The sequence below is a fragment of the Neoarius graeffei genome, chromosome 26 (genome assembly GCF_027579695.1).
Source record: "Neoarius graeffei isolate fNeoGra1 chromosome 26, fNeoGra1.pri, whole genome shotgun sequence".
Lineage (NCBI taxonomy): Eukaryota > Metazoa > Chordata > Actinopteri > Siluriformes > Ariidae > Neoarius > Neoarius graeffei.
The window spans coordinates 52,082,004-52,106,169 of NC_083594.1; the positions used below are offsets into that span (position 1 = coordinate 52,082,004).

The 24,166-nt window shown below is 40.6% G+C and overlaps 3 protein-coding genes across 10 annotated transcripts in view; 1 reads left to right on the forward strand and 2 right to left on the reverse strand.

Annotated features, from left to right (window-relative positions):
- Positions 1-1,154: 1,154 nt before the first annotated feature.
- tada3l (transcriptional adaptor 3 (NGG1 homolog, yeast)-like) lies at positions 1,155-6,959 on the reverse strand. 5 transcript variants are annotated; one of them, XM_060909794.1, is made up of 11 exons: positions 6,879-6,959; positions 6,468-6,752; positions 5,680-5,743; positions 5,350-5,577; positions 5,003-5,253; positions 4,206-4,311; positions 3,917-4,049; positions 3,625-3,728; positions 3,345-3,445; positions 2,710-2,901; positions 1,155-2,389 (listed from the first exon to the last, which is right to left on the reverse strand). In XM_060909794.1, exons 4-11 carry the CDS (start codon positions 5,557-5,559, stop codon positions 2,197-2,199), a joined length of 1,290 nt encoding a protein of 429 aa, XP_060765777.1. In that variant the 5' UTR covers positions 5,560-5,577; positions 5,680-5,743; positions 6,468-6,752; positions 6,879-6,959; the 3' UTR covers positions 1,155-2,196. The 5 variants fall into 5 exon arrangements, with proteins under 5 accessions (XP_060765777.1, XP_060765776.1, XP_060765773.1 ...); XM_060909793.1 differs by having other exon boundaries at positions 5,663-5,743; XM_060909790.1 differs by lacking the exon at positions 5,680-5,743.
- A 347-nt stretch (positions 6,960-7,306) lies between these two features.
- Positions 7,307-10,170, forward strand: arpc4l (actin related protein 2/3 complex, subunit 4, like). Its single transcript, XM_060909876.1, has 6 exons — positions 7,307-7,403; positions 8,002-8,120; positions 8,257-8,368; positions 8,526-8,621; positions 9,279-9,449; positions 9,534-10,170. Exons 1-6 carry the CDS (start codon positions 7,401-7,403, stop codon positions 9,537-9,539), a joined length of 507 nt encoding a protein of 168 aa, XP_060765859.1. The 5' UTR covers positions 7,307-7,400; the 3' UTR covers positions 9,540-10,170.
- A 1,731-nt stretch (positions 10,171-11,901) lies between these two features.
- The window catches only part of pfkfb4a (6-phosphofructo-2-kinase/fructose-2,6-biphosphatase 4a), a 37,251-nt gene continuing 24,986 nt past the window's right edge, over positions 11,902-24,166 (reverse strand). Inside the window, exons 6-14 of one of the 4 annotated variants that reach the window (XM_060910377.1) lie at positions 23,170-23,226; positions 22,940-23,061; positions 21,172-21,379; positions 20,844-20,990; positions 20,338-20,442; positions 19,671-19,800; positions 18,979-19,041; positions 18,825-18,889; positions 11,902-13,565 (exon numbers count right to left, since the gene is read on the reverse strand). In XM_060910377.1, the coding sequence (XP_060766360.1) occupies positions 13,506-13,565; positions 18,825-18,889; positions 18,979-19,041; positions 19,671-19,800; positions 20,338-20,442; positions 20,844-20,990; positions 21,172-21,379; positions 22,940-23,061; positions 23,170-23,226 (957 nt within the window). In that variant the 3' untranslated portion in view covers positions 11,902-13,505. Of the gene's footprint in view, positions 13,566-15,906; positions 16,943-18,824; positions 18,890-18,978; positions 19,042-19,670; positions 19,801-20,337; positions 20,443-20,843; positions 20,991-21,171; positions 21,380-22,939; positions 23,062-23,169; positions 23,227-24,166 lie in introns of those variants that run through there. The other 3 variants (XM_060910376.1, XM_060910379.1, XM_060910378.1) reach the window with 3 other exon arrangements.

The following is a 24,166-nucleotide window of genomic DNA, read 5'->3' on the forward strand; positions in this document are numbered from 1 at the left end:
CTTTTCTTTTAGTTTTTATGATTATTTTTAACTGGTTCAACATGCATGACTGAATTACGCCCTTGAGCTCTGCTTTCAGAGCTTGAATATTTCCGCCCACCCCACACTGATCTCTTTGTCACCTTTGCTTCCGATCAATTTTACGAAGCGACGGAAACCCTTGAGATGCATCTCTGCAGCAGGATCCAAACAGGCAGTCCAGCTCAAAATGGGTGGGACAGATCGATTCGACTTGGATGTCTTCTCGAACCCAAACCTCACCTGTTTGCTGGTATCCACCCTCGTGTGGTATAAGCCCTCATGTAGCATTAGCTCTGCTTAACAATATTCCAAAAATTGAGACTGGATCATTTGACCAAATCCAGAAACATGAAATAACTTTAGCATCAGCTGAGGACTCGGATCACGCCGGCAGTTCGATTTTGACGCTTGGAGGACAAATTAAGGGCACGCTGACCAACATGGGAACATACTGGACGCAAGTGCTTGACAATGTTACAAAGATTAACTGCATTCATCATGTCATCTCTTCAGGAACTGTTTTATCTTGTGGTTTAAACGACATCTTTTATTATATTTTGAGGAAATATACCTTGTAAGTTGATTAGGAAATCCCACAATGGCGGTAGGCTTGATGAGAATTCTCTGCTTGTAATTTTTTTTTTTTTAAAGATATGCCAGGATCAGACAACACAATATTTTGGTCTTTCACAATGGTCAACATGTCAGATTAGACAATCATAGTACCATAAATTATTGCCATGTCTTGTTCAGGAGACTGGCAACACTACAAGTTTGACCCCGACCAATCATTGTTGCGTGTCTTTAGGGAGGAACGTAAAGAAATAGTCAGTCATGGCGACAGAAGGAACATCAAGGAACACGTTGGGGGAGCTGTCAAACCAGGCGAGAACATACAAAGAATTCTGACACGGTAGAGTTTTCGTTGGGGTGTCGTCGGGCATCCAAGACGCCACATCGCTGTTCTTTGATTCTACCACACTACAAGGCCCGTTCGTTGTTCCCAACGTTGTCAAAATCGCGCTGTCTTCCTGTTGTCTGATCCCAGCATAAGATAGAGTATGAACCTGATTCTATTCTATTGAACAACCATTTGTGATACTTTTGATCGTTTTGTGGAATAAGTCAGACTCTTATAAAGTTCCAACATTTCATTCAACATTTGTTTTATTTTCCTTGCTTACATGGAACAGCAATGAGAAGGAAAAAAAATCAGAAAAATTCAAAAACATGTCTCGTTGTCTTGTTTCATACAAAACAACAACTAGTAAACAATATCCTGGTGAATGAATTTTTTTCATTCTGACACCGTGTTGTCTGTTTCTTTAACCATTCCGTTCAAAAACCAAAACAAAATCATCAGGAAAGGGAAGGGAACATGCCTCCTGTTGAACCCATGCGGTGGGGAAACTGTCTGTAACAATTCCTTGCTGCGAACAGAGGAGTGTACAAAAAAGGCAAACATGGTAAAGAGACCCCAGGATTCAGACGCATCGTCAGCCGTCAGGATACGAGTGCAGACAGAAGATCAACATCCCGATATCGCGGGTGATGAAACAGACACTCGGACCTGAAAGCCTGATTCCGACAAGTCCAGGGATCCGGCGTCGTCATGGTGACAGGATTTCTCACAGTAGTGTATCAGTGATTTCTTAGTGCACATCACATGGCTCAATGGGACGTGTCCAGGGCTGGTTCGAGACTGGAATTAGGAGTAGAGGATTTGTCTTTTAATAAGAACGTCTTGCGTCTGAAGAAGAAATAATCTGCACCGAATCAAGAATCGAGTGAGACTCCAGGGTAAAAGAAGCATGCATGTCGTCTTTGTGCCGTTTGAGAATAAGGTGATACTGAAGGGTCTGACGACGGACGGTAAAATATGGCACCAAAGCCGGACTAATAAAACGTTCTACGCCTTATCTTAGTCCATCAATGGTCATAAAATCGTAACTCGCCTCGGAAACCAGTGGAAATGTGGGCCAGTTCTTAAAAAGTCTCAACACTAGCATCGCTGTCTTGATGGAAAAGTTTTTTTTTTTCTTTCAGATGCACTGTGGTGATGCGTGACAGTCAGATGAGTCTCGAACCAGCCCTTGACGTTAGACCTGTTTGTTTTGAAAACTCTGGTCCCCGTGACTCAACAGAAACGCGATCAGATCAGTCTGTCTGTCTTTTTTATCCATCCAGCTGTTTGAGGATTCTCTCCCTCTCTTTCAGCGCCTTCCACGCCTGATCCTTCTCTTTCTTTGTCGGAGTGCGTTTCTTTTGCCTGGCGGCCATGATGCGCCGGAAAGCCTCCATCACCTCGTTGTCGGCCACTCGGACACACTGGCGCAGCTCCTGCTTCCTCATTTCCTCCCGTGCTAACCTGGAGGGACGACACACTCGTGAGAACAACTCAACATAACATCGCACAGATATGGAATAATAGTTTTTTGGTTTTTTAAGCGTTGCTGTCATGCTCGCTTCCAGTGCTTGGAATGGTCCGATCCTCGTTACTTGTTCAGATATTCTTCCTGTTATATCATGAACACAGGTGCGTGTTACAGAAGTAGAAGAGATTGGACGGATCGAATTTATTTTCCGAAATATGATTTTTCTCCTTGTTAGAACAGTGTTACCCAAAGATCATGAGACATTCAGGGTACCCTGAAAATAAATGTTGATATATCGTTGTGGGAAACTCACCGGAGCAGCTCCTGCTTTCGTGCTCGGTTGTGAGCACTCAGAGCTTTGAGCTCGGCCTGTCTCTTCTGGAGCTCGGCCAGCACCTCGTCCTCCGAGTCCCCTCCTGTACCCTGTCTCTCCTCAGAGTCCAACAGACCCTGAGCCACCAGCTCTTCCCTGATCCGGGCCTCCAGAGAGCGTGTGTGGGGAACGCTGATGTACATATATGTGAGAGAGAGAGAGAGAGAGAGAGAGAGAGAGAGAGACAGAATGAGAGAGAGAGATGGAGACAGAGAACAAGAGACAGAGAGATAGACAGACAGAATGAGAGAGATGAAGAGACAGAGAGCGAGAGAGACAGACAGACGGAGACAGAGAGACAGAACGAGAGAGGGAGACAGAATGAGAGAGACAGAATGAGAGGGACAGAGACAGAATGAAATAGAGACAAAGAGAGAGAGAGACAGAACGAGAGAGACCAAGAACGAGACAGAATGAAAGAGAGAGACAGAATGAGAGGGACAGACAGAGAGAGAGAAAGAATGAAGAACACAGTATAATGGGTGAGCTCGCAAAGTTTCAGTTTTGGGATCGAGTTTCATTCTGCCTCTGTAGGTTTCAGAAATGAGGGTCTATAAACATCAGGGATTATTTACCTGAAAGCCTTCCCCTGGCTGCGAGGTGATGTCCCGGCTCCTTCATCCTTCACTGGAATGTCTGGAATGGGGGAATCCTCCATGGGGGATATGATATTCTCCTACAACAATCACAGTTCGCTAAAATAAAGAGGGACTGGAACTGGCAGGAAAGTTCACATTACCACAGTTGTAATAAATGTGTAATAGGACACACAGGACAGGACAGGACACTTCCTGACGAGGGTGTAAGACGAGGATATATTTGATCAGTATAACGTATTTGTCAGAAGTGTCAGACCTCCACCAGAGCTTGCAGCAGGCGCTGCGTGAGAGGACCAAATGGGCAGCCATCCTCCGGGGGCTCATGCTGGGACTCGGACTTCTTCAGCAAGGCGTCTACGTCTGCGGAAAGTAAGAAAAAATAAAGTGAACAGCAGCAAAAAAAAAAAAACATAACACAAACACTGTTAATCAAGTTTAACCTCAATCAGTTTTAATATCTATAAATCACTTCTCTGAAAGAGAATAAAGATTTGATACGCCACATTATCTTCAGTCCGTGAACGCTGTAAAGTCAGCATCGGCATTACCTTTGGCGTCGATCTCGGAGAGCGGGCCCAGCATGCTTTTCTTCTTATCGTTGGCTCGCGCTCCTTCTCGCTGCTCTTCCAGCAGGTCCTCTTGGGCCCAGCGCTGAGAGTAGTGCTTCCCCAGAGCAGGAATCTGCAACACACAAGCACAATTTATACCAAAAACCCACATACATCCTGACACACAGGATTTAAATCCTGTGAATAAAATTCAGAATGTCTACCCTTTCATTTCATAGATAGAAATAATTCAACAATCAGTTCATCTCGGTTTTTTCTCGGATGTTACCTTGTAGTACTCTGCTTCATCTTCAGGAGGTTTAAGAAGTTCTTCAAGAACTCTGATCTCTTCGTTAGTGATATCTGCACAGTAGGGCTCGACTGAAGCCCAGAATCTGTCTCACACACACACACACACACACACACACACACACACACAGTATATATATATCGAGATCTGACAGATGATGATCATACCCTAAAGAACAAGATAAACTTGTGATTTTCTCCACTCTGTACTCGTGTTATAAAAAGTCCGCTTGCACAGAAGGATATTATGTGCGGCGCCAATGCAAGAGCCAACAGCTCGATTATTTGCTCCAGGAAACGTCTGAATAAGGAGATGTGTTCAGGTAATCGCTCTTCACTTCCAGTATTGTATCAAATATTTTATCTGATATGTAGAAATACCATCTTTTTTTTGTTGTTGTTGTATTCTTGTAACTATACAGTAAATTTTAAATTGTAAAATTTAGTTGTTTACAACAATTTAACGATTGTACACTTCATGGAAATAAAATGCTCACTCACTACACTTGGGCACGACATGAAAACTATTTTTACTCCAGTGGATGACAGTAAATATGTTTCTTACGTATGTAGCCATGATACTGTTACAGTTTATGTCCGTTTTGATCGTCTCTTATGTAATCAAGAGTAAAATTATGACACACAAGTAATTTACGTTCAACCTGGTGCATTCTAACGGCCACCCGGTCCAGATTTCCTCACCAATCTGCCACACTGAGATACCAACCGAGATAAATCTGAAATAAATAAAATCAATCGTTTCAAATCTGAGCCCACCTGTTTGGAGCATCGTTTTTGGGGTTGCGGGGTATGTCCTGTGGATCTTCACTGAATTCATACTCCTGGACTTTGGGTTGCAGGTTTTTGGATTTGGGTCTGCCTGGACCGGGCCCGGGTCCGTGACCCGCCTTCCCTTCTAGCTTTGGCTTCTTCGGCTTGGGATGGCGAGAGGACGCGGCCGGATCGGCTTCTTTTGCGATCTTCAGGAACCTTTTGTCGCCTTTTTTGTCCTGCCAATCTGTAAGGATCTGTTGGGAAGAGTGGAATGAGAGAGAGATTTTCAAGGTGAAGAGAAGAAAAGAAAATTGGCTGAAGGAAAGAAAGGGGGTGAAATCCGATCTGACCTGCCTCTGTTCTTCCAGCGCTCGGAGACGTCGGCTGGCCGAGGACAGCAACGTCTCCAGCTCTAGCTGCAGCGTGTCCAACTCCTCAATCCCGATGCCATCGTCCTCCGAGCGGCCCAACACCGCCGTGTAGCGAGGACACACTTTCACATGCTCCACAGGCTTGAAGTCGTAGTATTTGAGCGGTGGGCAGTCCTTCAGTTCACTCATCTTCTCAGTTATGGAGAACTGTAAAAGCACAGCACACAAATCACTGACGTTCCTCGAACAAGGTTGGGTTACGTGACGGTATGAACATCTGGATAAATCGTGCCTTGATACGTGACTAACTCTGTTGTTTCTCACGGCTGTATATTTCTGGATCCGTGTTTATTTTCCTCGCTAAATACAAAACCTGAAATAAAAGCATGAAAGTATTTTAACATGCGAGCCACTTTTAAATATCATGATTATACATAGATATTTACATATATATTTTTACCATACGGTTCTGCCTCAAATACTACTTTTTGAAAAATTGATGCAGAAACCCAATATTTTAGGGAAAGCTTATAATTTAAGAGGAATTACTGAGATTTTACACGACGAACCAACAAATCCTGACACTTTATTTCATATCATATCTGAGTATAGAATATAAAAGTATATGATAATATAGAACATGTTTTTGAGACTTTTCCATGACACTGACAGCATCATAGAGAGAAATGTGATGTAACAAGCAAACCATCTCAAGCTAACAGGCGCTAGCGTGTGTCGTGAAAGACTGGATATGCAATTTATTTTTACATAAGTTAAAACTAATCTCAAATTGAATTTAACTACACCACTCATCTGCACTGTGCGCTGATTACTTGTGTAATTAATAAACATTTCACTTCGCATCGACATGGCCAGTGCTATTTGCTAATTAGCTTAGCAAGCATGCTAGTTAGCTAGCTAGCTAACGGGAGTGTGTAGATCAAAATACAAAACTGTTTTATTTATTATTTACTTAACATCTCCGTAAACAGGTCTAACATATCTACGGCTTTTAAAATTTATTTCAAGCAAACTCGTGCATAAATTATACATTTGTTGAAAGAATTTATTGAACATTTCGACATTATGATATTTACCTCAGACAAGCGGCATCCATTGAGGAATGTACCATTTCGTGAAACGGGGGTGCATTGAAACGAAAACATTCAATGTTCATGTTCGAGGAACAAGATTTTACAGACGATATTACTCTCTAATACACATCAACAACACGTGTAAAGTGTTTCGACTGGTCACTGATTTATTTGTTTATTTTTTATTTAAAATAAATCATAGCACCTATGACTGAACACCCCCACGTAAACACAAGCACACAAATGGGTTTAGAAATGGTTTGTTCCAATCCAAGCCGTGAGTCAAACCTGTAAAAGCGACACAAAAGCAAAATAATACTGACATTTTTGTGAAATAATTAACGTTCGTGAGCAGGTATAGATAAATAAAATAAGTAAATGTATTATATTTCAGCAATAATCCAACAAACTGACCGTGTTGTACGATTTGCCATATATGGAAGAAAACGCGAATCGAGGCAAATTCAGGACTGCGGCTGTGACCGTATTATTTAGAATAATAGAGCATCGGTTATGTTGTTTTTTGTGTCATTGCACTGTTTAACACACTACTTTCAGATATATTTTGCGTATTATCATATTAATCGTCATCGAAATGTTTGGTTCGTTCTTTATTTCATGTTTTAATGTAGAAAGAGTGTACGCAAACTAATGTTGCGCCACTACTACACAGTTTTCAATAAGCGTCGCTGAGAACGTACGTCAGGTTTCAAGCTTCAGGCGTTGGCGTTGTTTTTTTCCCTACACACTTTCCGCCTCCCACGCTTGGATTGGTCAGTACGAATTCTTCTGATTGGCTAGAAGTTCATACGACAAGCTGTTAACCAATAGAATCAGTAGGAGCGCAGAAGGCGGGATATTTATGAATACGGGTGGGGGTGAAAATAACACCAGGCGTGGCGTAAATACTTCCGCCTTTCTCAAAGGACCACAAAAATGGTAAGAAGATTTCTTCTGCATCAAAGTGGCAATGTTTTAATCCTTTTTTGGGGGGGATTCATGTTTAATGTCTGCTTTTTGAATAATCAGACTGAGAAATTAAACGTTAATAGAAATCGAACGATGAAGCTCGGTAAATCTGAAATTCCGTATTGATGCCTTTGCTAGCTTGCTAACGTTAGCTAACTAGCATGTATTACTGTGTTATTATAATCGAGATATAATAACTGTGTTATTATAACTGCATTTATTAATTGGCAACATAAAATACATAGAATTAAATCTACAGTATAAGAAATTTTTTGTTTTAATGTGCATTAATTTGCATTAAGTGATGTTTGTGGGAGTCACTGTCGCTCCCTGATGTTGATGATGATGAATAAGTGATCAATTCTGCATATATTCCTCCAAAAATGCCACCTGTATGGATGTTTTGATAGTTTAGCACTCAATTAATACATACTCTAATGAAATCTGCTCCACTGACCTTAGAGATCTAGTTCTTTTTAATTGGCTTTAATACCTTGTGATGCAGGTGACTGACATCACAGATGACCTGAAATTTTGATTATTTTTATTTTTCTGAAATTTGTTTTAGACGGCGACCTTGCGTCCGTACCTGAACGCCGTGCGTGCCACCCTTCAGGCGGCCCTGTGTTTGGAGAACTTCTCCTCTCAGGTGGTAGAACGGCACAACAAGCCAGAGGTGGAGGTCAGGTGAGTCAGAGAGCGTGGGCTCACTTCCAGACTGCACGGTGTGAGGTTTACGCCCTGAGATTTACGTTGACAGACAAGAGCAATGAGTCTGTTCGTGGCAGTTTGGATAATCCCAACGTGATCCCTTTCTCTACAGGAGCAGCAAAGAGTTGCTGTTGCAGCCGGTGGTGATCAGCCGCAACGATAAGGAGAAAGTCCTGATCGAGGGCTCCATCAACTCGGTACGGGTCAGCATCGCCGTCAAACAGGTACGACGTCCCGCACTCAGTCTCAAACCGTGTCGTGATCACAGAGTGACCTGTGCAGAGGCTTGAGGTTCTTCCTTAAAGCCGAACAAACTCACGACGAATCGCAGGTTTGAGCTTCAGCCCTGTGTTTAAATCCCAACTCTGATGTCCCAACCAGGCGGATGAGATCGAGAAGATCCTGTGCCACAAGTTCATGCGCTTCATGATGATGAGAGCAGAGAACTTCTTCATCCTGCGAAGGAAACCTGTGGAGGTGAGAGTGGGGGGGAACACGCAGCTGCTTGGTGTTTAAAGTTTACTTATGTAGTTCTGCTGATGTGCAGAACAATTTTTGGAAGGAGTCTCCAGTCTCGGCACTTCAAGACAGGAGTTTTTAGGCTTTGTGCTTTCTCTGTAACGTGACAAGCTGAGGGTTTTTTTTTCCGTCTTATTAACATCACGCGGGGGGGGGGGGGGGGAGTGGTGAGGAAATGACTGTTTAACAGTGCTGTACCATAAGTGAGAACAGGACCTAATTTGTTTTGTGGATGTTCCACAACACACAAGGTAACAGTATAAATGGAGTAAAAAAAATTCCAACGGGACAAAAGGATTAAAACGCTTGACATGGATGTGCTGCTGTTGGAAACTAATCAGTCACTTCACCTCACTCTGTCTCTAATTATTTTCCTGTAACTGCATGCTCCTCAAGTGTTCAGAGCACTTTGTAGAGTTGATGTTCGTCCCTTTTTTCTTTTCGAAACTGGACTCAAATTTCAGACGGGATATATTTTGACCAGACATGAGCACTGTCGGTGAATTAAAAGAGGGGGAAATGACAACGCATGACACATTTGTGAATAAATATAAAACTGTGTGTTGAACGACTTTCACTTCACCTTTTTTTTCCCCCTCTCTCGCTCTCGATAAGGGCTATGACATCAGCTTCCTCATCACCAACTTCCACACGGAGCAGATGTATAAGCACAAGCTGGTGGACTTTGTCATCCATTTCATGGAGGAAATCGACAAAGAGATCAGCGAGATGAAGCTGGCTGTCAACGCACGCGCTCGCATCGTCGCCGAGGAATTCCTCAAAAACGTAACGCTTCCTTTCTGTCACTTTAGGAGCTGCAGTGATGAGGACACGCTTGTGTTGTATTTATGTTTTTGTTGTTGTTTGCAGTTTTGAGGACCTGTCTCTGCACTCTTTATGGAGTTTCCTGGAGAGAGAGAGAGAGAGAGACATCGCAGGCTTTTAAAGCTCAGCAGGAGCTCATCGTCAGTGAATCAACCGTCAAAAACGAACCCGAGGAGCGACCGGCCGACCGACCGACCTGCGACATCGTACGCAGCGTCCCCTTGTCCCCCTTTTCGCCTTCTGTCTTCTGTTTAAGGTGCTTCTTGTTCCCATGAATATTGATAATTGCACATTTGAACATAAACAAACGTTAACTCCCTTTTTCTGTGGAAAAAAAAATACTCAAGGTCAAGGCAGGTCCTTAAAGTATTATTCAAATATCTATTAATATTGATGGGGACAGGAAATACCGTTTCCACCTCGTTTGTAAAGGCTCCAGTGGCTTGAATTCTCATTCTGTTTCGTCTTTTATATACTCCGTGTGTTGGATTTTTTTTGTTTGTTTTTGTTATTAAGGAAAAATAATAATACGTGGTATCACGACAGGAAAAAAGTAGGTGTTTATATTTTGACCTGATTCTGATTCCAGGTGAAAAGTAAAAGTAAAATGAATGACTGCAAAAAAAAAATGTAAAAGTGATGGTAGCGATAAAACCAATAAAGATATATTGCGCTTTGTGTAGCCGGAGGGATTCATTTCTCTACGAAAGAGCTGAATAAAGGAGGTGAAGGAGACACGAGTGGACTGTAGAAATCGTTTTGTATCGTATCGTGTTCGAGGATGATGACAGTCACAGGACGGCTGGAATTAACAGACGAGTTGAATTTTAGTATCAGAAGCAGAAGAGGATGAATCATTTCCTTCCTCTCGGAACAAAGAGCAGGGCAATTGTTTTGGGGTGGGTTTTTTTTCCCCCCAGGGTCAACTTGTAATTCAGACAGAAACCTGCTTTGTCAGGTATTGAAACAAAACTTAATTTACTTTCAGTATGAAATGACGGACCTGATAAAAGTGGAAAGGGAGAGCGTCATCGGGGCGAGTGACATGACAAACATCACATTATGACTCTCTAAGGATACGATGCGTGATATACAGGTTTGAGAACAAATTTCAAAGCAGTCGTGTTGCTTTAAAAAATATATATGAGTGATTCCACGCTTATGGGTACTGAAATGGGGACATGAACTTATTTTTAAAAATTCACCTAAAACCATTTCTTTTTTTACCATCAGGTCACAAAACATGTAATCTTTAATGAATGATATGTTAAAAGATAACTTTAATTTTCTGAGATGTAATAAAAACATATTTATATGCCAAAGTCAGAACGTAACAGAAGTGTTGTGGACATATATATTCTCAATTTTAACAATGTAGAATTACTTTTTGAAACATAGGAAGGTGATGTTTTAGCAAATATAATTAATAAACGTGTGTAGTAGAATAAACATACACATTCTTTCAATAAGATTAACATGGTATATAGCTAGATTGTAATTAATTTGTAACAGACGCGAGATGGACAATCGTAACAGAAGTAATGGAACAGACATCATTTTGGAACTCATAGGCTTGACTTTGGCATATAAATATGTTTTTATTACATCTCAGAAAATTAAAGTTATCTTTTAACATATCATTCATTAAAGATTACATGTTTTGTGACCTGATGGTAAAAAAGAAATGGTTTTAGGTGAATTTTTAAAAATAAGTTCATGTCCCCATTTCAGTACCCATAAGCGTGGAATCACTCATATATATATAATTTTGTATATAAAAACAATTTTTATCCATTATGAGAGATATATTTAAAGCAAAAAATAATAAAAGACGTCAACATTTTTACATTTTCCAATGCAAAACTCAAATCCATTTGAGCATCAGGACCTGCTTCCATTCGAGGTGTAATTCAATGTAAAAATTGACACATTACAGTGACATCATTTCTCAGGATGTTGATATTTCATCATCATGTCGCTCAGCCCGACTCGGGACAGTAAACTTTCTTCTCATTATAATAACTTACGAATACATTTATAAAGTGTGAGACATCAGTATTGATGAAAAAGTTTTTAATTGATAAAAGAAAGCATTATTCTATTCTACTATACTCAGGCATTATATTAAATTATAGGATTTATAAGTGTGTTTAGGACACACTGTCATTGTGAGATCAACACACTAAATCAGGTCGCTGAGTTGCTGATGGAACACGTTATGAACGCGACTTAACGCATCAGTGTTATGAATTTATAATATAAAGATGGCTGTAGTGCATTTTCATTAATAACTGGAAGAGTAGATTTGATTTCACAGGAATGAACTCAAAACATTCTCACTTTAGCGGTATGTGGAAAAAAATATTCTTATTAGGACAAATGTGCACTAATTCGATTTTATTCAGACAAAATATTTATTTAAAATTAAAAACTTTATTGCAATTAAGACACATGATTCCCATATTTACTTCTACAATAACCAGTGCATGATTACATCTTTGTATACACACACACACACACTCTCAAACATACTCACTCTCTGTTACACACACAATCATGTTCAGGGTGTTTTACAGGCCAGGATGCACTTTACAGTTACAAACCAAACCCATTTAATTAAAAAAAGGTTTAATTTAAAATAATTTCATCTCAAGTTCACGCCCAAAAAAAAAAAAAAGTTAACTTCACCTTTTAAAACCCATAAAAGTCAAATAAATACATTTGTGTGAGGAGGCTGGACTCAAGATAATGTTCTATAGAAATACAGTATAACTCATTTCTTATACACACACACACACGCACCATCGTTCCCTCAAAGTAACAGAGAGATAAGAATCAAATGGCTGTGTGACACAACAGAACAATACTGATGCAAAGAAGAATGCAAGAGTTGCAAAACACACACACAAGCCAAATATTATCCTGCCTGGTAGATCATTTGCAGTACGTTACACTTTACATCCTTCAGTGAAGGTTTTACACACGTCCCCGAAACCCAGGGGTATTTAAAAAAAAAAAAAGTTTTGCTCTCTAGGTTTGAAAACTGAACCAGATTAAACAGACCGTCTCTCGTGTCACACCGTGGGACAGAAAACGGTGTGATTGGGTGTTGTGCAAAGTGTTTAAAGCTAACTTGGTCTCTATCCAGTAATTTGTCTGTGGCATTTGTGTGATTAATACAAGAAATTGTTCAGCAAACACAAAATTTCCCTGGACTGATTAAAGAAAATACAAAGAAAACCTGTTTACTCCAAACTCACTTCTTATAGAAGGCATAAGAACAAGAAAATTAAAATCAGGTGTACTGTGATTTATACGCTTGGGAGTTTAAAAAAAAAAAAAAGGAATATTTGTCGAAATCTGATGAGAATTTTCTTTTTAGTCTGACCTGTGACCGTATTCACAGACAATCCTGATTAAAAAACTGATAAAATGTGTAAATTGCACACAAAATATAACAGTCTCAACCCAAAAGTGTTTCTGAAAACACCATGATTTTTACATTGTTCAGACAAATTCATCTCTCTGGAAAAATGGTTCACTTGATAGGAATCACAGCCCACTGCTGAATGGCTTCCATCACAAGTGACTGAAGATGAAACCGGTTTTCCACTGCTTTCTCAGGACTAAAACGCTCACTGTAAAATTCAAATCTGGAGTAAATCAGATCAACATTATATGTTTAAAAGCACTGGAGCGTTCCTCAAGTTAGAGGCCACGCCCCCTTTCACTCAGACCAGTGGCGCACATCAGATTCGATGTCTGAGCAAATCACATCAACGATCCCTGTACTGATGATGTTCCTGTCGAGGAACGTTCAGCTCACGCCTAATGAACGCTAATGAGGGTGTAAAGGCCAAGCGAACCGTGGAAGATGAAAGGTACGGAAGGAGAAATGAAGACTCTGCGACACAAGACTCCAGGTTCCTTTTGTTGTGACGGAGAAGCCTGGAGGACAGGGGACCCCTGGAGAAAAGGTAGACACACGCACAGGTGCGGACGGCCAATCAGACGAGGTCAGAGGTGAGGCGGAACGGTGCACAGGGCGTCCTCCGTGGTCCGATGCACGTTTACATTCTGAGGGGAAAGAAGAGGAAATATCACTGTGACATTTGTGGATGGTTATTGGTTTATATCCACTGTAATAGTGTCGCAATCTGAAGGATTACATCTTCGAACCAGGACGACTGGACTTGATCGAAGGCTGATGTTTTGCAACAGTGATAAAGCAATAAACGTCATGGCCTGGATGAACACTGAAGCCAGGTTTAACACACGAATGCTCCCAATTTACATACACAGGTTGAATAATTACCCCCTGCAGCGTTCCTATATTTGTGCGCACTTCGTTTTATATCTAATCCTTTCAAGCTTCTCAGGTCCTCCTTTCCTCAGATTAAAATGTGACGAACATTATGGTTTTTGGCCAACCCATTACAGAGCTTCGCTAAAAGCGTCCTTCAAGCTAAATCCAAATTAAGACCTGTGTCAGTTTGACTCCTTAAAAGCAGCTCATTATCATCATTTCAGTGCTTAGTGAAGAATGAAAACTGACAGAAGGCAAACAAAGAAACAAAAGGCTACGTTCATGAACAGGACCAGATTCATTCCACTTCTGTAAACGCTTCATCCAGGTCAGGGTGGATGTGGATTAAATTAAATTACGAATTCTTCTCAAATTTTAGTGAGTAGAACCAACCAGGTTCATGAGAAAATATCAAGTAGGTCCAAACAAAAATAACTACAATAAGCAGCAGGACTAGGATTATAAACGAGCCAGTTCTGTGCACATCTCCTCTCATCTCATTATCTGTAGCCGCTTTATCCTTCTACAGGGTCGCAGGCAAGCTGGAGCCTATCCCAGCTGACTACGGGCGAAAGGCGGGGTACACCCTGGACAAGTCGCCAGGTCATCACAGGGCTGACACATAGACACAGACAACCATTCACACTCACATTCACACCTACGCTCAATTTAGAGTCACCAGTTAACCTAACCTGCATGTCTTTGGACTGTGGGGGAAACCGGAGCACCCGGAGGAAACCCACGCGGACACGGGGAGAACATGCAAACTCCACACAGAAAGGCCCTCGCCGGCCCCGGGGCTCGAACCCAGGACCTTCTTGCTGTGAGGCGACAGCGCTAACCACTACACCACCGTGCCGCCCTCTGTGCACATCTATCTCAGATTATCTCATCCAGAAACACAAGCACTTTTGAAGCAAAAGGAGTGTGAATTCATCTCAAAAACATATGGAAAGATATTTAATTCTTGTATATAATTCTCAAGGCATACGTAGGAATACAAATGGGCTTCAAGGTCTATTAAACACATTTTATTCACATTTCATTTAGACATCATGATTGAATAAATACCATATAAAATCACTTCCCACATCAGTGTAGAGATCTTCATGTCCCCCTCCCCCCCAAAAAAATAAAAATAAAATAAAAATAAAAATCACATTTCCCCCTTTAAAAAGCTGATTCAATCTGGCTCTCTGTTAGCAAATTAAAATGGGATTTATGCAACTTGGGTAACGTTCGTACTCTCAACACGTACACTACCGTTCAAAAGTTTGGAGTCACTTTGAAATTTCCTTATTTTTGAAAGAAAAGCACTGTTCTTTTCAATGAAGATCACTTTAAAGGAACAGTCCACCGTACTTTCATAATGAAATATGTTCTTCTCTGAATTGAGACGAGCTGATCCGTACCTCTCCGAGCTTTGCGCGACCTCCCAGTCAGTCAGACGCGCTGTTACTCCTGTTAGCAATGTAGCTAGGCTCAGTATGGCCAATGGTATTTTTTGGGCTGTAGTTAGATGCGACCAAACTCTTCCGCATTTTTCCTGTTTACATAGGTTTATATGACCAGTGACATGAAACAAAGTTCAGTTACACAAATTGAAACGTGGCGATTTTCTATGCTATGGAAAGTCCGCACTATAATGACAGGCGTACTAACACCTTCTGCGCGCTTCGACAGCGCACTGATACCTTCACTCCTGTTTTCCCCCTCTCCCCCGCCCCCCTGACTTCCGTCAATACACAGCCAATGTGACTGGAAACATCAGTGCTGTGGTCAGAGGGGGAAAACAGGAGTGAAGGTATCAGTGCGCTGTCGAAGCGCGCAGAAGGTGTTAGTACGCCTGTCATTATAGTGCGGACTTTCCATAGCATAGAAAATCGCCACGTTTCAATTTGTGTAACTGAACTTTGTTTCATGTCACTGGTCATATAAACCTATGTAAACAGGAAAAACGCGGAAGAGTTTGGTCGCATCTAACTACAGCCCCAAAAAATACCATTGGCCATGCTGAGCCTAGCTACATTGCTAACAGGAGTAACAGCGCGTCTGACTGACTGGGAGGTCGCGCAAAGCTCGGAGAGGTACGGATCAGCTCGTCTCAATTCAGAGAAGAACATGTTTCATTATGAAAGTACAGTGGACTGTTCCTTTAAGCTAATCAGAAATCCACTCTATACATTGCTAATGTGGTAAATGACTATTCTAGCTGCAAATGTCTGGTTTTTGGTGCAATATCTCCATAGGTGTATAGAGGCCCATTTCCAGCAACTCTCACTCCAGTGTTCTAATGGTACAGTGTGTTTGCTCATTGCCTCAGAAGGCTAATGGATGATTAGAAAACCCTTGTACAATCATGTTAGCACAGCTGAAAACAGTTTAGCTCTTTAGAGAAGCTATAAAACTGACCTTCCTGGAGCATCACATTTGTGGGGTCGATTAAATGCTCAAAATGGCCAGAAAAATGTCTTGACTATATTTTCTATTCATTTTACAACTTATGGTGGTAAATAAAAGTGTGACTTTTCATGGAAAACACAAAATTGTCTGGGTGACCCCAAACTTTTGAACGGTAGTGTACACTTTTTTTTTTCTACAAGTACAACATTCCATATAAATCAAACAAAAAGACATAATATTAGGAAGGGAAAAAAAAAAAACCACAAATTGGAGTGTCAAGGTGCAAATGCAGTTTAGCTCAAACATATGTGCGTTAAATCACTAATAATCACTGCTTTTCATTCTTACAGGTTAACTCTATTATTGCGCAGCACATACTGACTGGTAACTTTACGTAAACATAATTAAGATATTTAACATCCTGACATTCAGCTACAATAATTCAACATTTTACAGACTGGGGTCTGGTTGTAAACATCACTGTACCTGCCAGTCATACACACGCTGGCACAAGGGTCATTAAGATAAGACTGATTAGTGTCAAATCACAGGAGGAGAGATAATTACTCTGAACCGCTCCTCGAAAGGATAATCAAGTGATCGTGTTCAAATATTGATTCTCCCATAGGGAGTGTGTACACACATGTGGGTGTGTGTGTTGGTGTGGGTGTGTGCGCGCGGTCTGTCACTGATGAGCCGGCACTGTTTGCAAGGCCTCCTCTGGCATCCGCGTCACATCTACATTCTGTTCAACACACACACACAGAAAGGGCATCACACAGGGGGTAAATACAGCGAAAAGAGGCACGCTGCTGACCAGGAGAGACGAGATCCACCCTCAATCCGTGGCCCACACACACACACACAGACAGACTTTCTCTCACAGGAACCCCAACATGAAGAACTGAAGGCTTTGAATATAAAATGGAAGGGAGACAGGAACTGCGTGATGTCACACTTGGGGGGGGGGGGGGGGGGGGGGAGCAAGCTGCCGTGTAGAGAAAAGCACAGTGATGAGACGAGACGAGACGATTTATTACGATTCCAGCTGTGATGGTTATTTTACGTAATTATTTTATCTAGTTAATTATTTCATTATTTATTTGTGATGGTTATTTAATATTTACTTGTCAATAATTATCTTCTGGTGCATTAATGCTATTTTTTTCCTCTTAGCACTTGTAATAATCAGTGTCTTTTGAATAAATTTATAATAGCAGCACTGAGAAATGTTTATTCCAGCCACAAGTAAAAATTAATCCACAGTCACCATCAACAAAGCAACAACAGTATATCCGATCTTATTTATAATTTCATTTTATTTATAAACTGTAGTTTGTAAATTTATCATGAACCTTTTGATATTATTTAAAATTCAGATTGTGTTTATATTTACCGTGTATTTCTATTGAAATCTATTTATTTACATTCAATTAAGTTTTTTAAATTTAGATATATTAATGTACAATATTGCTTATTTAGTCTGACATAGTATTATTTAAGATATAGTTTTATTGATAAATGTACTGGAGTGATATTATTATAAACTTAAATGTATATTATTTGTTTATTATAAATACTTGCTTCTAATCCCGATCACAAACTCGACAACATTTGCATGCAAATCCAAGACAATCAGAGGGATAAAACCCACACCCAGCAGTCATTTAAACCCTGCGGGGGGCCTCACAATGACGACACGTCACACTAACGACCACACGTGCCCCTCATCACCGTCACAACTGAGTGCGACTTCAGTTTCTTTTGCAGCGGCACGTGTGTTGTGAAGCAAATCATCTGATGTTGGAAATTATCTGAAACTTAAAACACTGCAATATATATATATATATATATGAATGAGTGATTCCACGCTTATGGGTACTGAAATGGGGACATGAACTTATTTTTAAAAATTCACCTAAAACCATTTCTTTTTTTACCATCAGGTCACAAAACATGTAATCTTTAATGAATGATATGTTAAAAGATAACTTTAATTTTCTGAGATGTAATAAAAACATATTTATATGCCAAAGTCAGAACGTAACAGAAGTGTTGTGGACATATATATTCTCAATTTTAACAATGTAGAATTACTTTTTGAAACATAGGAAGGTGATGTTTTAGCAAATATAATTAATAAACATGTGTAGTAGAATAAACATACACATTCTTTCAATAAGATTAACATGGTATATAGCTAGATTGTAATTAATTTGTAACAGACGCGAGATGGACAATCGTAACAGAAGTAATGTAACAGACATCATTTTGGAACTCATAGGCTTGACTTTGGCATATAAATATGTTTTTATTACATCTCAGAAAATTAAAGTTATCTTTTAACATATCATTCATTAAAGATTACGTTTTGTGACCTGATGGTAAAAAAAGAAATGGTTTTAGGTGAATTTTTAAAAATAAGTTCATGTCCCCATTTCAGTACCCATAAGCGTGGAATCACTCATATATATATATATATTTTTTTTTTTTTTTGCCAAATAAAATTATTTCAGAAATCGTGCAGTGAGTTTCAGTCAAAGATAGATTTGTATTTGTTTCTTGACTACAGTTCAGTTTTATATAGAATCAGAAATACCTCGTATTGTATTGTGTGCGCGTTTTACCTCTGGTCTTTCTCTGTGGGTGTTCACCGCTTCCACTTTCAGGAAGATGGTCTCCACTTTGCAGCCTGCAGGAGGATAAATAAACAAATAAATAAAAGGCTCAAACTGATCAAGTTATACGGCTTCAGGACTGAATGAAAAAGCAGCATGTTACCGTAAGCCACCGGTGTGAGCTTCAGCACTGTGTGTAATGGGCACTTCAGGTATGGCAGCTCCTCTGTCAAACACACACACACACACACACACACACACACACACACACACACACACACACACACACGTGTATTAACTGCTGGGAATTATTATATCCATCTCCAGTTAACAACAATAGCAAAGCAGCTGCAATCCAATGCCGAATATTAGTAAAGATGTTCATGAGCTCTAGGCCTATTTTTGCGTTTTTAACATCGAGGTCAATAAAGAAAGATAAAAAAAAAAAAAAGGTCATGATTATTAAGAAACGTATGGCGTTTTATTTCATTTTTAGCACACACCAGCTCTAATCCAGAGATATGCACAGCCTGAGACGCAAATTTGACCCACTCATGATGCTCACAAGACATGATTGGTTAAAAGGTCTTTTTTGCAGCGAACAAATTCAAGTGTAAAAGTCCTTATCGCATGCCGGCTCCACACAATCCAAACAAATTAACAACAAGAATCATATTTGTTTTGCTGAGCTGTAAAGCTACCAGAGGAAATATATTCCCCCCCCAATTAAACCATGGATGCCAGTGAAAGTACGCCAAATAATTCCTAAATGATTAAGCAGTAAGTATAGCAGTAGTAGTAGACTTTTAAGGGTTAACGTGAGCGGGGAAGTTATTGAGTTGCTCAGGCTCTAACCCGCCGTTTTATCCAGGAAGTAGGCCAGCAGGCAGCGCATGACCGCTTGGTGGCAGATGACCAAAACGTTCTCCTGGCGCTCCAGCTCCATGATGACGGGCTCGAGCCGCTGCACCAGGTCTTCATAAGACTGAAAACAAAAGCAACACAGTGCTTTGATCAGTGCTTTAATAGAGGGAAAGTTATTTTCTTTAACACCAATGAGAAACACACACTGCCTATTCCATCAAATGAGCATCAAGATGCTTTTGTGTGTGTAAATACTAAGATGCCACATCACTGATTGAAGCGCTTTCCACATGGACAATCTAAACAAAAGGACATAAAAAGCCAATTTCCTGTCCAGACAATGATGCAAGAGCTTTCTACTTTTTTTCTCTCACACCCACACAGCACTTAAGAGTCCATCAAAACAACCTCAACGCAATCCTCGGCCAATCCTAATGGGTTTGTTTATCACGGATTACTCTGTCTCGCAGGAAGATTATCCTGTGTGTAATTAGTCATAGCCTGGTTACCCTTTCACAAGCATTAAGCATATTCTCTCTCTCTCTCTCTCTCTCTCTCTCATACACAAACAGAGCGAGGCTATAAGTAACCGAGTGCCATGAAAACAGAGGAAAGTTCAATAACGTCACCCTCGACCTGTACACCCAGAGCGTCTCACCTCTCCTTTGGGATATCGGTAGCGATATTTGTCCTGGTCACGCAGCGCAAACTCCAGAGGATACTGCTGCTGAATCTCCTCGTACATCAGCTCCTCACACACACCCTGGACACACAGGGACATTAAAACAAAACATAAGACACATGCTCAGGTTCGAGCTTTTCAGCCATTGACTTTAACCAATCAAATCACTGGTCATGAGAAAAGTACTCAAAAGGGTTTTAAAGGCCATATCCTTTATAATAAATACTAAATTCCTAGATGTTGTGGTTTCACAAATCCACTCTCAATCATAAACCACTGTCATCTAAGAACAACTCTGCATGCTGGAACGTGATCAGCTTTTGTTTTCTCGTTATACGACGTCGTAACACGTCCTCGTCACACATTCACCGAATGTATACGTTAAATTTCGCAGGTCACGTGGAAACCCTGCTATGTCTTGTGAAGTAATTTTGCCTTTCGAGCGAGAATGAAGATGTAGATTTTTTTTTTTAGCCACTCACAGCATCAATCTCATTGAGAGCCTTCCACTGCTCGTACGGCACGCCCAGAGCCTCGGCCGTCTGAATCGTTCTCTTCATCTGACTCGTCCACACCTTCAGATCGCTGATCTCTTGTGTGTGGATGAACTGAGCCAAGAAGCGAGCAAACTGAGAGAGAAAAAGAGATTCATCAAGATCATAAAACGTCAGCAACTATCTGTCAGTGACAGAATCTTCCAACAGAAGAATTCATCTAATAATCCTTTGCCCATCCCTACTCCCTGTACCACACAATGTGTTGAAGAACAGCTTTATATCTAACGGAGGGAAGTTTCTAATGTGACCTCACCTCCTTTCCCCGGGTCGTGAGACCCGAGTCGCCTCCGATTCGTCCTTTAACGTTGAGGTCGCTCTCTCCGTGCCGGCACAGGTAGATGGAGCGGGGCGTGATATGGATGTTCATGAGGTAATACACGATTCGGCTCTGGATGTGGTCTTGGACTCGGTTCACCAGGTACCGCCGACCCACATCAATGATCTTTATGAAGGACAACTCTCTAAAAGAAAAAATATATATTTATTTATTTATTTTATATATATTAGTGCTGTCAAGTGATTAAAATATTTAATCGCGATTAATGTCGCAACTGTCATAGTTAACTCGCGATTAATCGCAATTTAATCGCACATTTTTGTCACACGAAAAACCATTGTAATTCTCTTACCAGCATAAAAAAGTGAATGGGCTTGTTTTGTACCAATGTTTTTCTTATTGCAAAGCATAACACGTCTTGACACAGCCACTGCAAACTGAAATCTAAGCTGAGCACCATGGTTCTTCGTCCCGAGACTAACAAGAGAACCATGAGTGAAGTAATCTACTGCTTGAGTTAGTCTATCAGAGAGACAGGTTACACAGTGACGGTAGGCTTGACATGCTTGATTATAATATAAAAGTACACTATTATATTAACTTTAAGTTGTTCGTTGATAAATATTGCATTGAATCTGATCTTTACTGTTTCAGCTCACTTAACACATTTTGTACTTTTACACTTTCTGCCTGTTGATGCGTTGCGCTGTCCAATCAGAGGCGGCCAAATTTGCATATTACAGGAAGGATTTCTGGGATAGCATTGAGTTTACAGTTCAGAGGGATCTGGCTTCTTTAGACGCTGTCTTCTTAAAACTGAATAAATATTTAAAAAGAGCCAAATGACCCAGTCTTTTGAACGGCTCTTTTCAAAGAACGGATCACAAAGATGCGGATCCCATCAAAGAGCCATAAATCCCATCTCTACTAGCGCGCCCTGCCCGCGCTGGTTCTTTGAGGGAGGAGGTCAGAGGACTCTGGCTGTGTGGGGCGTGGCTAGCTGCTATCGGTTTTCTAAGCAAAGTCTCTGTTCCAAGTTCCTGGCAGTTTCAAAAGCTTATGAAAAACCTACATCATGTCACAGAGCGTTAATCTCGCGATAAAAAAAATTGTCGCCGTTAAAATTGAGTCAAGTTAACCCGTTAATAACGCGACATTTTTGACCGCACTAATATATATATATATATATATATATATATATATATATATATATATATGAATGAAATTAATAAAATGCGAATGAGTCCGATTGCACCTCCCCTCTAATAAATAAATAAATGAATGAATGACCCAACAACAAATAATCATCACACTGCACCATTTCCAAGAAATGATCACGGGAATTTTCTTTTAGATACATGCAGATTTTATAAAATCTACTTTATTTTATTGAAATTGATTTTCCATATGGAAAAAGGTTTTATTTAATATTTTGGTTTTATGTAATTGCCTTTATCGTTTGGATTTGTCTGTCCCACTGACAAACTGGAACTCTTCAAAAGGCAAAATGTCCATTTGTCTTCTCATCTGCGTTCTTCTAGAAACTTCACATCTTCACATAATCTTGTCTCAGCTATCGAGATGCAGCAATGCTGCAATTGTTCTACTCCTGAAACTTGCATCACATAATCTGGATCCATTTCCACAGCTCTAAAAAAAAGGCTGTGATGAAACGCAGGCAAACTGTTAAACTAAACTGCTGTTCTGCTTTACCACTATAAAAGGTTGCGTTTTCCTCCGTCACCTGTCTAAGACTTCATCCAGAGGCTCGTAGGAGTTCTCGTAGCACTTTATCCTCTTCATGAAGTCCTCCACAGCCTGCTCGGTGTTACAGTCTGTGTAGTCTGGGCTGCTGAGTTTCACTTGCTGGCGAAAATAAAGCCAAGATGGTGAGTAAACTTGGGGGGGGGGGGGGGGGGGGGAATAAGAAGAAGAGGAGAAAACATGGCTGTGGAATTTACACAAGATACTTACGACGATGTTTTCTGCAATAACGTCAGGATCTTCACATACAGACTCAACGAAGAAAACCTGAGAGAGAAAAGAACATCATGTTTCAAAGGAAAAGGAGTACGAAACACACCATCTCGGTTATTTCTGCTTACATGCAGTCAACTCATGAATAATCTGATTGGGTAATTGCTTTAATAATCAAGTTAATCAGACAAATAATAATCTGGTCAAATAAAAGAACAATCGTTTGTGCGATCACAAGCTCTAACAGTGAGGAAACCAAATTTTTCAGATGAACTACAATGCTTGCATGCAGGGATGAGAATGAAAAATATTAAAAAAGTCTGAAAAAGCCGGGGGTTTGGGGGCCGCAGGTGAACTACCAGGTGAAAATGATTAATATGGTACAAGAGACTTGTTTTTAATCAATTCACATTTGATGATGGGCGGCACGGTGGTGTAGTGGTTAGCGCTGTCGCCTCACAGCAAGAAGGTCCTGGGTTCGAGCCCCAGGGCCGGCGAGGGCCTTTCTGTGTGGAGTTTGCATGTTCTCCCCGTGTCCGCGTGGGTTTCCTCCGGGTGCTCCGGTTTCCCCCACAGTCCAAAGACATGCAGGTTAGGTTAACTGGTGACTCTAAATTGACCGTAGGTGTGAATGTGAGTGTGAATGGTTGCCTGTGTCTATGTGTCAGCCCTGTGATGACCTGGCGACTTGTCCAGGGTGTACCCCGCCTTTCACCCGTAGTCAGCTGGGATAGGCTCCAGCTTGCCTGCGACCCTGTAGAAGGATAAAGCGGCTACAGATAATGAGATGAGATGAGACATTTGATGATTTCAAAAAAAAAAAAAAAAAATCAATGCACCTTTTAATATAAACGAGCTCTACAGTATTATACTGTATTTCTGCATTTTTGGTATTCATGTCTTTGAATACTCTAATCCTTTAAAATGAAGTGCAAACCAGAAAAAAGTTCCATCATATAATTCTCTTAAGCTTTCTTCTGATGTTATCATGGTA

What these genes read in the sequence shown, in the direction of transcription:
- tada3l (XM_060909790.1), bottom strand. Translation starts at nt 6,536, where the DNA reads ATGTTTTCGTTTCAATGCACCCCCGTTTCACGAAATGGTACATTCCTC. An exon ending in ATGGATGCCGCTTGTCTGAG is followed by an intron (nt 5,578 to 6,467) that starts GTAAATATCATA and finishes GTGCTTTTACAG; the next exon opens with TTCTCCATAACTGAGAAGAT. An exon ending in CTCCGAGATCGACGCCAAAG is followed by an intron (nt 3,729 to 3,916) that starts GTAATGCCGATG and finishes TACTTTCCGCAG; the next exon opens with ACGTAGACGCCTTGCTGAAG.
- arpc4l (XM_060909876.1), top strand. An exon ending in TCAGCATCGCCGTCAAACAG is followed by an intron (nt 8,369 to 8,525) that starts GTACGACGTCCC and finishes TGTCCCAACCAG; the next exon opens with GCGGATGAGATCGAGAAGAT. An exon ending in TGCGAAGGAAACCTGTGGAG is followed by an intron (nt 8,622 to 9,278) that starts GTGAGAGTGGGG and finishes GCTCTCGATAAG; the next exon opens with GGCTATGACATCAGCTTCCT.